At 45.5% G+C, this 19047-nt stretch overlaps 1 protein-coding gene across 1 annotated transcript in view; it reads left to right on the top strand.

Annotated features, from left to right (window-relative positions):
* The window catches only part of adam12a (ADAM metallopeptidase domain 12a), a gene marked incomplete at its 5' end in the record, with an annotated part of 77963 nt that overhangs the window by 14548 nt on the left and 44368 nt on the right, over nucleotides 1–19047 (top strand). Inside the window, one exon of the mRNA XM_080835692.1 lies at nucleotides 266–339. Within this exon, the coding sequence (XP_080691818.1) occupies nucleotides 266–339 (74 nt within the window). The remainder of the gene's footprint in view (nucleotides 1–265; nucleotides 340–19047) is intronic.

The raw sequence follows: 19047 nt of genomic DNA, 5'->3' as shown, positions 1-19047 counted from the left end.
CTCGTGGCTCGGCGGGATGCCTGTCTTCAGCGTGTGTGTGTGTGTGTGTGTGTGTGTGTGTGTGTGATCTCTGTCTGCTTTCATCAAACAGCAGCATCTCATTAGACATTGACTGACATGAAAACCATTCCGTGTTTTGTGCACCCAAATGAACAGTGGAATGAGAGAAGAAAGAAAGGCTGATGCTGAGGATATCAATGTGATGAATTGCTCTTCTGAGTTTACTCTCTCTCTCTCTCTCTCTCTCTCTCTCTCTCTCTCTCAGGGTCATCCCGCATCCCTGCAGGTCCTGGTGGAGGCGGAAGGTGAGCAGCTGCTGCTCCGGCTGGAGAGGAATGAGTAAGTCTCCCCCTTGTTCTGTGCTTGAGGCTGCTCTGGGCCCTGGTTCTGTTCTCGTGGCTGGCCCCTTGTTCCGAGTGGCACAGAAGCACTCTGGACAACAAATTAGTGACATATGCCGGGGTCCCGGGGGCCATGGTCATGGCAAGCGATGTGGCTGAGCGTTCCATGACAGAGCAAGCGCTTTTTTCACACCACATATACAGCATCTCAGTTTAGGTTTTACGTGACCAGAGTCCTGAAACAAAGGTCTGGAAGACAAGTGTCCTCATTCAATTCCAACTACAGCTCTGACAAGAACCAGCACTAATAGGAAACTGCTGGATGGCTGGGGAAGAGAATGAGACTGTCTTGCGTGCCGTTTTGTGGGTGTCAGTCCATATGGATGCCAGAGTGTGCGCTGAAGCTAATGTTGCTAGACAGTAGCTCTTTGCCTGGCCTTTAGAAACGACTTGTTTATTCCATGTAAATAGGGGCATGCCACAAGCTATAAAATATGTCTGAAATATGTCTGCGTCAAACATGGGACAACAGGGTCTCTGTTAAACATGTTGAGCTTTGTAGAAGACAATGGATAGACATTCAGTACAAACAGTAAGACCTGCTGATAGACTCTTGTCTGGACGAGAGGGAAAACTGCAGGATTTCTCTTCTTGTCTGACTGGCAGTGTGGCTGCCCAGCTCGACCCTTTTTCCGCCATTGTAAATATTTGAGCTGAGAAAGTCTCCGGTTCCTGCTCCCTCCTCTCTCTTGTTCTCGTTTTGTTCTGCTCTGGCACCCTGCAGTGCGCTGCTCCGGGGGAGAGTTTGGCTGTGCTCGCACATCTTGTGTTTCCGTGTGTTCTGCTTCAGTCTCCACATTTGAAGCAGGTGCAGGATGTTTAAAAAAAGCACTTCACTCACCTTTTGGATGAGTAAGCAAGTGCTGGGGCTTGCTCTCTCTCTCTCTCTCTCTCTCTCTCTCTCTCTCTCTCTCTCTTTCTCTTTCTGTTATTCTTGGCCCTCCCCTCCTCTTCAATTCTTCCACTTGTAATTAATATTAATGTTTTCACATCAGAAAAAGCCAAACATTCCGTGATCCATTAGGGTGGATCCAGAGGCAAAGGGCCCCATCATTCCTAGATGTCGGAATGCTCCGGCCGATCACCACACGCTCTGCTGAGGATAAAGCTCAAGAGGAACAAATAGATTCCGGTCGAGGGGGGGGCAGTGTCAGTCTAACAAGGCATGTGTAACGTGTGCCTGTGTGACGTGTGACGTGACGTGAGGTGTCGGAGTCAGAGCAGGCTTCTGGAGAGCATTCTGACAGCCTCCAGCCTCAGGCAGCCGTGCTTGAACACAACACCTAATTACAGGCTCCATCATGGGTGAGGTCGGGGAGAAGGAGTGCATCCGGCCCGCACTGCTCACGCTGCTGAGCTGTTGTCGAATGCATCATTTCACTTGGAGTCTCATCACAGGGACAAAGAGGGGAGATAGACGGAGCGGTAAACAAGACAGTGATGGAGGATTTCAAAAAACAGATCAATATGTGGCCTCAGTCTCCAGAGAGGAGTTTTGGCAAAGAGCTGGGTTGACAGCATGTGAAATTCATCAAAAGACAATAGAGTCAAATATGAGCAACATCTTGATTGACATGTCGAAGAACGCTGTGCTATTCTGCCATCTGTGATGAGGTTTGTAGTCAAGACGGTTGGATTGGGTTGCAGAGAAGGAGAAAGAGAAGGATAAAGGGAGACAAAGAGAGTGAGACAGTGGAGTTGTGTGTGTGTTTCTGTGCGTGTGCGTGTGTGTGTGTGTGTGTGTGTGTGTGTGTGTGTGTGTGTGTGTGTGTGTGGAGACTGACAATGCGTGTTCCGACGTGTGTATCACAGAACCTACATCAGAGTTGAAACGAACAAGTTCTGTCTAAAAGTTCTGGCAAGCCCGTCCAGAGTTGCTGATGAATCCCAGTTGTTAAAACATGACCAAATAGAGAAGTAGAAAAGAGCAGAGGGGGAAAAAGAAAGTTTGTCAAATGAAATCATAAAACATGAACACATGGATTTGTTTAGTTTTTATTTCTCCGATTTCAGCTGAGTAACATTTCCGGTCACATAAACATGGGCTTCTCTAAGTTGTCCAAAACAATATGGGAGGTGCAGCTCAAAGCTCAGCTCGGCAACACAGCAGGTCAGCTCTCCTTCTGCTGTTTTGATGGGCTGCAGTGAAGCCTGACAAAAGCCCTGAGAGTTTTCCTTTTAAAGCAAGATATACACTAGATTTCTACAAGATTTAAAGGCTTCATATGGCCTTGTTACTGCTGAATGGTGAGCTGGTCAAAGCAGGGACGTATGTGGATGTGAATTGGTTTTGGCAAAGAGGACTTCAGTGGTATGCTTTTTCCATAACTCAGCACAACTCAAACCCTTGACACGTGAGAGTATGTAACTTTCTAGGTGTACGTGAACAGAAGGTCCTGTGTGTGTGTGTGTGTGTGTGTGTGTGTGTGTGTGTGTGTGTGTGTGTGTGTGTGTGTGTGAGAACAGAAGAGAATGGAGAATGTAGGATGGGAGAGGAAGTGTGTGTTCCATTCCAGCTTGTTATCTGCATGTTGCTCTTGTCCCCTTGTTTCCAGTGACCGAAGCGAGAGATAGGGAAAGATACATAGGTACAGTACATAGGTGTATAGACTGGCAGAGAAAGGGAGAAAGAGGAGGAGATTGCCTGGATTTGTTTCTTGCAGGGGTCTGTTCTATTTCCAGTGACAGGAGGAAACTGTAAGGAACTCTCCTCGTATCACCAGGAAGTGGCCTTTCCTGCAGGATCCAGCTGCAGTGATGCATGCTTGGGATGCTGATAGCACAGAGTCCTTTAGGTGATTCGTCTGCTTGTCTGACACTGGGAAAACTAGACCAGCTGTGGACAAAAGGCAAAAAAAACAGAAAAAGATTCATTCTTGGTCTAGTTCCCCTCCTGAGGTCCAACCTTGCTCCCCTCACCAGATGTGGCACCAGGGGGAGAGGAGGAGGACAATAGTGGTGTGGTGCCGGTGTTCAGGGAAAGGACTAAAGCAAGGTAGTTCAGAGGAGGTGTCTACTAGTGTAAAAGTGACAACAAGGAGCCCAGGGGGATCTTCACCTCACACACAGATGACACAGATGCTCTTCACCTCACACACACAGATGAGACAGGTGCTCTTCACCTCACACACACAGATGACACAGATGCTCTTCACCTCACACACACAGATGAGACAGGTGCTCTTCACCTCACACACACAGATGAGGCAGGTGCTCTTCACCTCACACACACAGATGAGGCAGGTGCTATGAGACAGCAAACATGCAAAAACACATCCAGTAGGGGATCTCCGTAAGTTAGGGAGCTACTTGTCTGACTATCTGAATGGCTGCTGAAGGTCTTAAACAAAAACAAACTTAGCTTCAACCACTCTAGATAGGACCCCCTTAAATCATTACAAACCCAATGTTGTCAGTGAAGCTTGGTTATATGAAAAGAAATTGGGCTGTAAGCTCCTGGTCCCGACAGTGGTTTGAGCAGGCAAACACACACACACACACACACACACACACACACACACACACACACACACACACACACACACACACACTCACTCACACAACTCTGAGTTCAAGCTAGAGAGTCAGCCGTATCCCTAGCCTGTTCCATTCATTAGGTCCATGGTAGAGAGTGAGAGGGGCACCCCACAGAGCTCCAGTGCTGTCTAACCCGGGCCTCAAAGGAGCTTCTCTCTCTTCTCAACTCGCCTCATTCTTCCTGCCCCTCGCCTGGGCTCAATAGAACGGGATGGGATTGCTAAGGTTAGTGATGGATTGGAAATTGAGGTGAACGAGGGCTGTTCCCATGGTAACGTCTTTTTGGCTTCCCGTAACGCAGTGCGTGTATGTGTGTGTGTGTCTGTGTGTCTGTGTGTGTTTGTGCCTCCCTTGCTCTCATTAACTCAGCTGTAATGAACCCTCATTAGCAGTGGTCTTTTGCTGACAAGCCCAGCATTTGGTCAACACTCACACACACACTTTCTACCCCACACACACCACCACACTGGGAGCTTGCCCGGTGACCTGTGACCAGTGTTAGAAAGAAAAAAAGGGTGAGGATGAGGATGATGCACAATGGGGAAGTGATTAGATGCAGTAGGATATAGTGGAGAGTGTGTCAGAATGAAGCAGGCTAAGCGGAACAGACAGACAAAGAGGGAGAGAGAGAGACAGGGAGTGAAAGGGGTGAGAGGGGGATGCAATATGAAAACGGAGAGAGAGAGAGAGAGAGAGAGAGAAAAGACAGAGATGCTGAGCAGAGGAGAGATAAGGAAGTGCCAGTACATCTTACTACAGACAAAATAGATTTGCTTTGCTATTCAGGGGCTCTGTGTAGACTAAACAAACTGCCCAGTCCACTCGTTTAGCCAGCTCCTTACTCCCCTCTCTCTCTCTCTCTCTCTCTCTATCTAGCTCGCCTTCTCTCTCTCTCTCCCTCTCTCACACAAACACATACTCTCTATCTCTCTCTCCCACGGCTCAGTGGGGTGTCAGCTCTGTGTTGCCTCAATGTTTTGCTCTGACCTTAGTTTGATCTCTGAAGCTTAAATGCTGGTTGAATTTCAACCCGGTGAATCACACATGCACACAAGTACAATAATTGCATAAACACCGAGCATCACATCCTCCGTTATTTCCACATTCAGAGGATCTTTAGAGACAGAATTCTGAAACTAGTACTCAGCTCAGTCCAGCTGAAAACAAGACTCTTTTAACCACCTCCTTCAAACTGATTTGCTCTTTTTGAATTACCTTCTCCAATTATTCCTCAGCTTAGAGCAGTAATTAATAAGGCAGCTTTGCTTCTCCACATTCAGATTAATTAGAGGGGCCCTAGTTCCAGTGAAAGCCTTTGGAATGGGTCTAGTGTACCCGCGGAGGAATTGCAGAGTGGGCATGTCACTGCCATCACACACACACACACACACACACACACACACCCCATCTGTGAATACACAACACAATACTGCCTGACTGGCCAACAGTCAAGTCAGCTCCCCTGTCCTCTCCCCTCTTCTTTCTACCCTTCTATTTTCCTCTGCATTTTTTTCTCCCTCATCTTTCCTTTTCTCCTTTTGTCTTTGTATTGTCTGGCTAGCCATTAGTCTGATCAACCCCTCTGTCTGTTTCTCTCTCCCACTGTCCCCTCTTGCACTAGGCTCTAACTGTCACTGATTCGCTTCTCTTATGCTGCATTCCCCTCTCAAAGTAAACATCGGTCTCCTTCTTTCCTACATGTCCTCACCCCTAAGACCTCCATCTCCTCCTCTTTTCCGTTCCTCTCCTCTCTTCTCCTCGGGTCGGAGGCTTGACGGGCTGCCCCCTCTGAGGTGATTTCCAGATGAGTGTGCTGTGCTTTGAATGTCCATCTGGTAGAAACATTCTCTCCTCTAGAAACCCTCTGATGCAAAGAGAGCTTGAGTCTCCCCTCTGCTGCTGGTGCTGCTGGTGCTGCTGTGGCTGCCCCGTCTTTCTCGAGGCTTGTGTGGGATCTCTTCACAGCTGCCATCAATGAGCAACTCTTGGATTTCCTGCAGTGTGACTTGGGGTGACAGGAGACAGCAGAGCCGTGCACAGAGAGTGTGCCAGTGGAAAGGACCAATGTTTAGTTTGTCTCAGACGTCTGAGAAAACAAGAAACAGACAGATGTGCACACCCCCCGCCCCCGTCATGCACACACATGCCTCCCACACAAACACACACTGACACAGACTTTACATCCGCCCAACTTCATCCTTTCTCTCTGTTCTTGCCATATGTTGTGCCATGCTTCAGCTGAATTTGGGTCACCTGTGAGATGCATTTAGCTAGAATATCCGATGGAGCGAGCGGCATCAGCTCCTCAGGTCACTGTTCCTTCTCAGGGTCATCGTGAGGAAATAAAAGTCTTAGACTAAGAGCATTTAGCCTATAAATACACTGCTATCTGCCTTAGCCAAGTGGACACACAACTAATGTATGAGACATTTGAGGTATCATGACAAAAAAATGAAAAGCATGTGATGTTTTTTTTTTCTTTGCCCAGACGTTCCTGGAACTTTTTCTTCGCCCAGATGTTCCTGGAACTAGCACATTGTTCAACTTTATCTGCAGTAGTATTTACAGCAAGAATGTATGGTCAGAGCAGTCTGAGTCTCTGTGTGTGTGTAAGTGTGTCTGTGTCTGTGTGTGTATGCATTGTACCTCTCTCTCTCTCTCTCTCTCTCTCTCTCTCTCTCTTTGTCTCCTAGCTGCAACCATTATTCCAGTCTCAAGAAAACATTCCTACTTAAAATAAGCATGACTTCAGAGTGCTTCACATTATCATTGCCAATTTTCTAATTGATCTCTAAATACGAGTTATTAACAACTGACATCATGTGTTTTTAAGGTGAGGTATGACTGAACAATCCACGACAGATCACAACAGATGTTTGGCGAGGTCATATATCTTAACACTATACATGAATATTTCATGAATGAACATGACAAACCTGCCCTTTTCCAGTTTTGTTCTTGTATGTTGTTTCTGCTCTGTTTCATTGGGGCTCTGGGGAGACCCCTCTCTACAGAAGTTGTTTGTTTGTGCAACAATTTCCGGAAGTTTCTTGTGTTTGGAGAATGAAGGCTAGCGTGGAAGTTTCCTGAGGGAGTGTGTTCTAAAACTTCGTCTGATCAGCCAGCCAAGCACAAAGAGAAACACCTCAACACCCCCCACTTAGGAAAATCCCAGAATCAAGTCACTGCAGTGCATGGTATGAGAACAAAAACCCATGAACCAGAGAGAAATATAGCACTGATGCTACACTGCCTTAGCCCTGATCCATCTTACATTACATTTACATTTAGCAGATGCTTTTATCCAACCGACTTACAAGGATGTATACACATTTAACACTGATGGCACACTGCACATCAGGAGCAACTAGGGGTTCAGTGTCTTGCTCAAGGACGCTTTGACAGTGGGGAATCGAACTAGCAACCTTCTGATTACTAAACAACTTATCTACCTCCTGTACCACTGTCGCCCCTGTTCCCTGTCAGGTGACCCTGTGCATCCACTGCTGCCAAAAAGAGAGCTTGTACAGTGACTTCAACTCCATCTTGTGCTGAAGTGATGAGCTGTTACACTGTCTGTATGTGTGCACTTCCCCCCTGTCTTTCCTCCATCAACATCCTGTTCTCAGCCCAGCAGTGTGGCTGACCCCTGCCTGACCCCTGCCTGACCGTCCACTCGCCTCCTATGGTCAGCGGCCCGAGCCGGGAAGCCCTGGTCTCATCGCCGCTATCAATCTCACACACTCAGCTCAGTGAACAGAACATCTAAGCGTTTCTCCGCTGCTCTTTGGGATCCTGCTCCGTGTTTCATGTAGACAGACATTGTGAAAAATGTATGGGAGTGTATGGGGTTGGTGGGGGGAGTGTGTTTAGGGGGGGAGAAAAGACAAAGATGGAGAGAGAAGGGGGGAGAGAAAGGAAAAAATAACTTGCATCCGTGCCAGTTTACCAGCATAGCAAAACTCCATTTCCCCTACTTCCCTTAAGATAGCCTCTCTCGACTGGGGAAGTTGAACTCCCGCAACAGTGATTAGGTGCATGGATGCTAAGTTATTTTCCTTTTGTTTGCTAATTTAGGAGGGTTGAATGAAGACCATAAATCAATGCAACGAGACAACGGCAAAGCTCTGTGGGCCACTTGGGTGATGGGGAACACTTAAGGCTTTGGATTCGTTCCCCGCCACCCCCCATCCCCTTTATGGTTCTCCTCCTCACATTGAAGCCACGTCCAGACGGCTGGCCAGAGCATGATGAAGTGAAATGATGCGGAGCAGGTAGGAGCCCCGAGGTAGATTCTCACACTCATGCAGAAAGCAGACTCTTTGGCCGGCAGCAGAGGCATGGGGACTGGTGTTGTGGTGCCGAGTGGTGCGGGTCGGCTCGGGTTGCAAAGAAGGGGTCTGCCACGGGAGTCTCCGGTGCCTGGGAATAGACACCCTCAGGGGAGATGGCAGCCCTGTACACACCGCTGACAGACAAACTATTATAGGATGTAGGGGGAGAAAAGTGGCGTGACTGTTAAAGGAAGGGTGGGTGTTTGCGTGCAAGACGTAGTAGACGTGGGAGTGGTTGGGTGCAGCTGTAGCTACCTAAGTCTGACTCTCGGAGTGTGGAGCTCTTTAATCCATCGTCATGGTTGCTCATTCCCACAAGGAAGAGGTCACGGCAGTGGCCCCTTCCCTCATTCCCTTGCTCTGTCTCTCTCGCTCTCTCTCTCTGTCTATCGGTTCTCTCTCCTTTTTCTCTATCACTCCTCATTCTCACCTAATCCCTCCAGCGGCGAGGGCAGCGGGCTGAAGGATGCGTCAGCGGCTCCCGCCGGCCAACAACAACACGAGCTGCCAGGATGTGATGGAGAGGCTGTGGAGGGCTGGGGGACACGAGGACCTGACACCGCCTGTCAGGAGAAGCATGGAGCAGAGGGGAGCGGAGTGGAGAGCCACCGTCCTCTAGGTCTTACTAAGGAGGAGGTCAGGGAGAGGGCGCTGAGGTGATGAAGGAGCAGGAGGCAGGAGGTGTAGCGCTAACTGGGCTGGCCTGGGGGGAGCGGGGACATTTACTGTTGGAGAGAGGGATAGCAGGCTATAGGGACTGTGGTGATAGGATAGCATTAATTAAACTCTGTTCAATTCAATTGGATTGGATTTTCATAAGGCTTTCGAATGACATTGGCACAAAGACACTTCACATGGTAGCGAGAAACTCTTAGACCGAGGTGGAAATGTTGAGAAACCAACCTGAAAGGACACTGGTCTTCCCCCTAGTGTGTAAAGTTAGTCTTAGATCTGTTCATCCGTATCAGTGATATTTCATCATTTCATCCCCTCTGAGACTAAAGGGAGAGTGTTTCAGTATTCTTCTTCACGCTGCCAGAGCTCACGCAATACAAGGCAAATATGTCCAGAGGCTCAGCAGTGACTGCATATCCTATCTTTGCTCCAGAGGACAGAAGGATAAGGCTGATCTAAAGATGGCTGCTTTCATCAGTTAGTCTCAGTTTGCAGACTCTCCTTCCTCTTTAACCCCTACCCCCCCTGCTGCGGCCTGGCATCCCCTCGTGACTCCCCCCACCAGTGTCTTCCCTTCACTTGTTTCTGTGTACATCCTCCGCTGCGCTCCGCACCTGTCAGTCATCACCGGGGCAAATGAGATGTGAGGTCAGAGTTCTGGCCTGCCCACTGATGTGAGTTGGGTTCTGGTTTCAGAGGAACTGCTTGTGGGCACTGGAGGATTAAAGTAGACATTCCACTCTCGCTGATGTGGAGGAAGTCCATGTGAGAAGAGGAAAGACCAAACCAATGAACAACCGGATAACTGAACGGAAAATTATTCTGCTCTTAATTGTTTGATTTTCCTTTAGCCGGTGCACTAGAGGAAGGGGGTGGGGGGGGGGGGCAAGTAAGGAAGGCCACATTGCCAAACAGGTTCCATTAATTGCATGGGGGCTTTTTATGCATACATTTATTGTGTTAAAAAGAATAATGGAGTTGATTGTTTGAAGTTCCCAAGTCAGTCATTAGTTCCAGTACGAGACTGCTATGAATATAGATGTGCTCGCGCGCGGCTCAGGGCCAATTCCTGTGAATTGGAAGAAATCTGCATTAATGGGAAAACCTCAAAGCCTAGCACTAGCATGACCCTTCCTTAAAATTACCCAGTTTTCTGCACCAATTCTCTCCTCCAACTCAAATTAAAAGCTGGCCTGAAAATAATGACTTAAAAAGTAAAGCACACAAGAGAGAGAGAGAGAGAGAGAGGGAAAGAGAAAGAGAAAGAGTATAAAGAATGCAAATACCCCCAGACACAATCCATTGTTCAGTTCAGGTGTCTCATGACACAAAAAGTCAGGTTTTCCACTGCTCCCCGGTCTAGACTGCATCCAGTTTAGCTCATAAATATGATATCTGCTCTGTTTCCAGCCACAAAGAACTGACACAGCATAACACACAGGAGAATACAACTCCAAACATTTTCATCCATAAATATAACACAATTTATTACAAGCCCCTCACAGTCTGGGAAGAACTGTTGAGCTGTTTCCACACCCAAATTTGAAATTGATGAAGTCATGTAGCCTCAATTCGAATGAAGACTTCAGTAAGCCGTATCATATGTCGGCAAAAAGCAGTATTACTAATTGCCTCGTTGAAAGAACAAGATTCATTTAGTCTGTCATCCTTATATTTTCTAGTGAGATGTGGGACAAAGCAAAGAGAACAAACAGTCCAAATAGGGCTTTCCAAATGGGACTTCCAAGGAAGAGAGCGATAGAAAGAAGAGAGTGTTCACAGCAGAACAGCCCCAGTGGGCAGGGGAAGCAGCACTGGAAGTTCCTATCTTGTAAAGCGGAGAACATGTGGGACTCTATGAGGATGTTCTCTGGGAGGACTCGGGCTCGCGCTGGCCTCAGACTCTCTCAAACGCCTTCATTGGCCCATACAACAAATAGCCTCAGTTGGAAACACTAAAAGGATTTTCTTTTTTTTTTTCTTTAAAAAACTCTTCTAACTCCATATGTGGTAATTAATTGTGTCGACTTGTACAACTTAGTCAATCTCCATGAAGTTTGTTTTTTAAGTGTTAGCATCTGTGCATTTGAGCCCAAAGCCGCTGTTGATTGAACAATTTATGTTGAAATTATCCAGAGATCTCAGAGGCTGAGTGTGATAGAAAGTGCCTTTGATTTGGAACATATGATCGCTAATACTTTCCATTACCCCAGGATTGGAAGGTGATATCATCAGCAATAAAAACAAAAAAAAACCTCAATGTCCCTTACTGGTCGATTTCCAAAATCAGGGAATGTTTACCCCCGCTTTGACCTATGGAGTGCTTTTGATTGTCCTTCTTCTGAGCGGAGCTAGTCTGTTGTGTCGCCGTGTTCCTTTTTACGACACATGGTGCAGACAGTGGGGTGTTGTGGGAATGAATGAGGTCATGCGCGACTGCTAGCGACATGTGTGGAGCCTTGCTGGGAAAAAACAAAACATCCCAGGGTAAATAAAGCCCATCAAAGCATGTTATATATACTTGCAGATGGCTGGAAATGGAACAGTGACATAGTGAAACCCGTCGACTTCGTCCATAATCTGCCTGGGGTGAAGTCATGGAGTCATTACTGCACTACCCAGCTAATGTCCCCATTTAAAAGGGCCCATCATAGGGGGTAAGAGGGCGAGAGAGAAAGAGGGAGAGATGGGGCATGTCATCATTTTGAAAGCCGCCACATGAATCACATAATCAGCCATCTCTGTCATAGCCTCTCAGGCTCTGAGGCATCATCTGCTGTTAGATGATGGCAGCTCTGGTCCCCTCAGTGTGATCCGCCTCAGCCTTATGGTTGCCATTAGCCCCACCTGAGAGAGCATAGTGCTCTTGGATCTGTGTACTGCACCGCAAGGCACTCTGTGGCTGTGCTGATGCATCGAAAGGAGGAATAGACCCAGAGAGAAGGGGGTGACAATGAAAGAGCCGGAGGCAAACAAACATCTCCAGCAGGGATTCAGACTCATCCATCAGGTCCCTCTGAGTTACCGAGACGTGATGTGTTGTTATGTCTCACACAGGCTAATAATCAGACGTCTGGATGTCTCATAAGGCATGTATCATCTCTTCCAACCAGATAAAAGATAGTTGCTTAAAACTGTTAACCTAAAACTGTTAAATCTGTTACATTTTAGATTAATCTCTGTCAACCTGAAGTGATTGCTTTCCTTCTTGAACTATTGTGAGTGATATCTTTGAGGAATACTGAAGCTTGCTGGCTCCACATTCTGATAGACATCTTGACAGTGGATGCTCTGATGAAACCCAATGATCCCTGGGATTATCCTGGGCTCTGATGATGTTTCATCATCGTCTGCTTGTATTAAAGTGAAGACACTTCCAAAGGAGATGGGCATCGCTGCCTGACAGTTTTTTTTTGTGCACTACACATTCAAGGGAAGAGGAGCGTGCTAACACTGCTTACAGCTCTGCTTTAATGTGTGGCAAGGAGCGACTCATTGTGCCTCAAAATTGTTAACTGAAATTATCATTTGGCAGCAATTTGTGAATAAAAAAGCCTCTTCGGCTGCCTAAAAGACTAGAAGTATCTGTCAAACGCATGATTTAATACATTATAGTACCTCTAAAGTGCAGAGGGTGCAAAAAGTTCAGATGCTACATCGCAAGCAGTCATGTTCATCATTAAAAACACTGCAGCACATAGACAGCTACCAAACTCACGAAACATTCCAAAGCATGATTTACAGTTACTATAACATCTGCACATGGTATTACATACTAATCAAAATAAGCTGCCCCACTGTGAAGCTAGTCACAAATCTATCGGCGTATAGGGTATATAGTGAATACAAGCTGCTCCTCAGTTAGACCTCTGCAAACATCATTTGTGTACAGGAGACAAGAGTACTTCAGACAGACTAGAGGGGAGTGAGGCAAGAGTGAATCAGGGTCTCAACTGAGTGAACGTAGACCTCTTCGTTCATGGCTAATGGACAGATGGAGGAGAGTGGAGAGGTGGCGGTGGCTCCAGATCAGAGTCCTTAAATGCCAAAAGTCTTGCTGGGACTCTTGTCGCTGGTCCAAGGGTGTAACTGCTGTGGGCTTAAACGCTCAACCTGGCACCAGTCCTCACTTTCCATGACATTCTGTCACAGCGGGTCCTTACTTTATATTTCCATGTTACTATGTTGACACAATCTAGCAGCTCTCCTGTCCAACCAAGTATTCACTCAAAAGCTTGTAGCCTATGGTTCCAGACATTAGACTGCTCCTTTCAGTTCACTGGTGAGGAAAAGTACTTTTTAGTTCAGTATGCCAAGGGTAAATACTCCGATCAGGTTTATATTTCCAAGAACACACAGGCTGAGTTATGTATGTGTCAATTCAAACTCTAATGAGGACCTTATATTGGTTATGCACAGTGGTGGAATGTAACGAAGTATTTTTACTTCGTTACTGTACTTCGTTACATTTTTACGTATCTGTACTTTACTTAAGTAAAAATAATAGTGCATACTTTTTACTTTTACTTCGTTACATTTTGCAGCTATTATCTATACTTTTACTCCGCTACATTTCTACAATATGTGTCGTTATTCGTTACATTTTATGAACACAGTTTCGCCAAAATGTTGCCTACACGAAAATATGGATTGCGTTGCTTTAGGACGTTTCAACCAATCAGGTGGCTCTATCAGCTCCAATGACAGCAGAGTGTGTAGCTGGCAGCAGCACTACGGTAGTCTTGCCTGTTTTGCGTAAACATTCGTCAAACAGCCTGACTAACAAACAACTTTTCAGCATGGATTCAAAGTCAGCCTCATCTGAGGACATGTTCAAGTTCAGAGGCCCCAAGAATAACTCGTGGAGGTATCAGTGCGTTTCCCGTCTACCTAAAAAAATTTTGCCTTCAAATTTGGAGAAACAGGTCGAGTTATGCGGAGTTCTTGCTATGCTAAGTTAATGTCTATGACTTTTGCATATCGTATGCGGTTACTGACATGATTTTATACTGCTATCTAGCAAAATACATGTTGACATACAGCAATAGCATCAAAATAACACGATTGTACCTTGATTATTTAACGTAGTGGTACGATAAAGCTGGTAGTTTAGCAATGTCAAGCTAACGTGAAGATTTGCCTTTTTTATTGACTGGTTATTGCCTGGCATGCAAACGTAATGCCTAGTCTTGGGTTACTCAATATGTTTTTTTTCCCCCTTTTCTGCAATCAATAGAGTATAAAACTCTGCATTGACCAGTTTAACAACTCCATTTGTTTTTCATGATTCATATTTCCATTTTTTACACGTTTACAATTAAATAAAAGATTAAAAGATATAAAATTGTGTCTATTGGTTTGGCTTAATGGCAAATAATCCCTGGTAGATAACTTGTCATCTGCAGAATTGTAAGATAGAGTGTGAACAGTATTACAGACAATAGGCCCAATAGGTAGGCTACACCAACCTTTCCAATTAACAAATGTTGTTGCTTATAATTATTACTAGTAGTGACATCTGTAGAGGCATTTATTACCAGTCGCTATTTCTTAATCAAAATGGCGAAGCCTAGACATTGAGAGACAACCCACTGCGTAAGTACTTTTACTTTTACTTTTAAAGTAAATTTAAAAGTGAGTACTTTTTACTTTTGACTTAAGTAGGATTGTTGACATAGTACTTTTACTTCTACTTTTACTTCCATTTTCCTGGGTACTTGTACTTTTACTTAAGTACTAAACTTCAGTACTTCTTCCACCACTGGTTATGCATAGTATTATTATCAGATTCAGATGAGGTTCACAAGTTCACATTTCCAGATGGATGAACTTGAGATTTAGATTTGCTTCTGCTTAGCATCGCCTTATACTAGCGGCACATAAGAGGTATCCATGGGAACCTACATGGAGCACTATTTGGAGAGTGAGTCAGCTTAAAGTGCTGACAGACAAAACCAGAAGTTGAACATGTCTATGATAAAGGCATTGTTGGATCAATGTGTCCTGCTACTCTTAGCCATTTTAGAAAGGAAAAGAGTTCTGGAGTGGAGATGTGAAAAGGGAGAAGGTAGGATGTGAAGTCAGCTCATGCACAGGTCACAGTAGCTGAGGTAAGCTGGGCTTTTTACATGATCTATTATGTAAGTGTTTATGGTAATGAGTTCTTGCTTGCATTTGATTGCAAAGTTAGCAACCAATGCTGTCCTTCTATCAGTAACTCAACGGCCTAGTTCTTAACTTTCAGAGCGCTCAGGACTGGCAGTGTAAAAAGGAGCTCTCTTGGTATCTGTGTGCACATGTGTAAGGATGTATTTATAGAGGTGTTGATGGACAAGCTCTGTGTGTCAAGTGGCTGTTTGAACCACTGGGGCTTTAGGCGGCCACTGACCTGCCTGGGCATGACTGTCCCTCAGTGTCTGAAACATCTCCACAGGCCTTCCCCTCCTCGCTCTCTCTCTCTCGCTCTCTCTCTCTCTCTCTCTCTCTCTCTCTCTCTCTCCCGTCTCTGTCCCATCACCCTTCTTCATTAGTCATTAGGATTGCATATAGTCTCTAATCCCAATTATCAGGCGATTGTTTTGCAGGGATTCATCACTTTGCCTTGGAAATTGATATCATGTGGGGCCGGTGTGTATCATCCATCACTGGTGGATACACCGAGACAACACTTCATTAATTTTGGGCGGCATGTGTCTGCCCAGCAGTATCAATGTCTAGATGTCATTTGAAGCAGTAATTGCACAGCGTGGTCACTAATAGGTGTTCTGTTTTAACTGCCCTGCTTCCAATTAGACATCACAGGGCCGGTACATTGTTTTTCTTTGTGAGGAAAATCAAAAAGAAGTTGGAAAAAGGACAAAGTAGACATGACCTAATTTTTCCTCGGCAGGGCTAACATGAGAAGCCTTCAGCCTGGCCTCTAAGAGACAGGATTGGCTTCAGCACAGCTGACTACGCTGTCACCCTGCCAGACCTCCTCAGAAAATCATTTGAGCCCCCCTCTGCCACCCACCTACCCCCACCACACACACACCCATATTCTTTCCTTCTTTTGTCTTCTCTTCATGTTTTTATTTTTTTATTTTCAGTTCTGCTCCGATTCTCAAGTGAGCATCCGTCCTTGGACCAGGGCGCCTCAAAGGGGCTTCTTAACTCACTTTTGGATGCACAATGCGTATGTAAATAAAATCACGGCTGGCTGAGCCAGCATGTTTCTCCTTTTATTGTTGTTTTTAACTCTCTTCCTTGTCTTGTATTGTCTGTGTTGTTTGACTCACTTTATGTGGAGTTGACCTTCACTGAAAGACAGGTTGTTGAGTATTACAGCCCAGATCTGGCAGCTCTCAAGACTAAGTTTATGCCAAAAAGCTATTTTCTAGACTGATTTCAAATATCAGTATTCAGTTTTGTTGTAGAAGCTGTTCTTGCCTTTAGTATCAAATGTCAGATGAGGTGTTTCATTTCAATGGTTGAAAATGACTTCTGGTACTCCAACAATCATGTTCTAACAGCAGATATATAGACTATTTTCTCAATGCTTTGCTTTTTCAAACCTCTGACTCTGGTTTTCTCGTCAGGCAATGTGTGGGTCCGTCCTCATTTATCATGTTTAACCCCCGGATTTGGATAGAATTCTCAGATTAAGTTGTTGTCTGTGTTTAATGAGACATCAGGGGTTGAGAGGTGCAAGGATCAATGGTTATTGATTAACCTGGTATTAAAGCGCCTGTAATGAAGACACTTGTGTCAGTGTGGTGCAGGAAAGCAATATTTAATGGAGGCTGTTTCAGTAAAGGCTTTTACATGGAACTCACACTCACACAGCATTCTCTCTGCCTCTAAGACTCTCTGCTCTCTCTCTGCTTATAAGACTCTCTGCATCAGGGAGAGGGGATTTGTTGTGACTTTGTCCTACTCCTTGGGAGGGCAGCCTTCATTTTACTCTGGACATTAAAAAGGCCAATAAAACAGCTTCAGATGGACTTGGCATGCCGTTATCTGTGAGCAAGACCTCACTCTCCCCATGACCTCCTTTAACAGAACACCTAATGGAAGGGGTCCAGCGTCTGCCATTATTCTCCCCTCCCCTCTCTAAGGATACAAGGCTCCATTTTCCACTTTCTGTGGGATGCTGTGGGTCTCTCTTTTTTCCCTCACTACATGAAAAGCCCCCCACCTGATAAATAAGACAGTGTGGCGTGCTGACACGTCACTCTGGCCTTGAGCTTGTGACTGCAGTGGAAGTCCCGCTGACTCCTTCTAGACTACATCAAAAGTGGGGCTGCGGTTTGAAGTCCTCCGCTCCTTCCACAGCCCACTGCCACAGCCACAGCCACCTCACTGTTTGGTTCCATGTGCCTTAATGCTCTCTCTGCTACAGCAAATGGAGGGAGCCTAATTAGAGCACACAAGGCATCTGTTGTCTCTGTCACTAATTAAAGTCTCTTGTTCAAAGAGGACATGTCATGCCTGAGCCCAGTAGTCTTGGTATAATGATGCATCAGTGATGGATCAGCTTATATAGATATATATGAGGTGTGCTGTTTACATGTGATTCAGCATGCTCTCATATTAAATGTTTGATGTGAAAACTGATGCTTTTTCACTACTCTCAATTAAAGTCGGTTTATGGCTTGTTTGTGTGTGTGTGTGTGTGGGGGGGTGTTTGTTTGTGTGTGTGTGTGTGTGTGTGTGTGTGTGTGTGTGTGTGTGTGTGTGTGTGTGTGTGTGTGTGTGTGTGTGTGTGTTTTGCTTGATCAGACAGCAGCTTTCCATTGATCCCCATGTTTGAATTGATAAGAGTCCTCACACCCCATCAGAGCATTGTGTTTCAACACACAGAGTAGTTATGGCTTCACACACCCTTGAACACCAGCTCTGAAAATGAATCCATCTTATTTAAAGACCTGTATGTAGAAATAGAGACATAACAAGCTTTGTTTGAAATTGATTCTTGATGAAACTCTCAGAAGATCTTGTTACGCAACCAAAACAAATATCAAAGATGATATTAGAATGATGTCTGGTACATGCTTGTATTTGTGTTCATTATTTCCAGCTAAGATGGTATCCCCACAGTAGAGGCTTGTCTTTGTTATTGGATTGTACCGGATGTTACAGGCATTGTCAAGATTACGCCACTTTTCTTTTCTCTGAAGGTTGCCTGCCCTTTCTGTTCGTGTCTGAAATGAGAATAAGGTTACTCTGTCATCCCTGTTACAGACATGAAGGGATAGAAAAACACTCCCATTCATGTCCTCATTTAAAGTAAAGAAATAGCAAACTCTTCTTTTGAGACTAAAGCACTAAGGGCCTGTCCACACAGAACCTGAATTGCCTGAATCAGGAAAGAAATATTGTTGGATCAGCCTTCCGTCCACACGAACCTGGCGGGTTGGGTCCCCAAATCCGCAACCTTTTGAATCCGGTCTCTAGAGTGGAGAGATTACCGCCAATCCATGTTTGTGTGGACGCCTGATCTGCACATTTTCTAACCCAATGACGTGAACGCCCCCCGCCTCGCAAACCTCAGCGTGAACCCTAATTAACCTAATCTATTTGCAACGAACCAGTTTTTAAAAGTGTCATCAATAGCCTATATGAGCAAATCAGACGTGTAAAGAATTTTATTTTAGACGACAGTTTCAAAACGGTAACACAACACAAACGAGGGTTATGGCGAAGTGAGTGATTTTAAAGTCCTGTATAAGTGCTGTGGTAACAGTGTATGAGGTGATAGAGCAGTCGTTTAGCAATCGGAAGATTGCTAGTTGGATCTCGATTCTTTCTTCTGTCACTTTATGCGCATGCTACATGACGTATTTACAGCTTTTTCAACCACTCCGCTCTGCTCCAGTGTTTCTGTGTGGATGCACAGATTTTTCGTGACACGGCACTGTGTGGACGCGATAAAGAAAAGTACTGGATCCCAAAAAAATTCTGGTTTCAGGCAATCCAGGATCCGTGTGGACGTGGCCTAAACTGTGGACACACGTGTGTCTGGTGTCATATTGTCCTGTCGGTGTGGGGGTTGAAGGGTGTAATCCTGGAGAGTAGTACTTAGTGCTCCATTCAATGTTGACTCTTTGTGGTCTCGCTGG

The sequence above is a fragment of the Sprattus sprattus genome, assembly GCF_963457725.1.
Source record: "Sprattus sprattus genome assembly, chromosome: 3".
In the NCBI taxonomy this organism is placed as follows: domain Eukaryota; kingdom Metazoa; phylum Chordata; class Actinopteri; order Clupeiformes; family Clupeidae; genus Sprattus; species Sprattus sprattus.
Note: the sequence above shows the minus strand (reverse complement) of the source record. Positions and strands in the feature narration are given on the sequence as shown.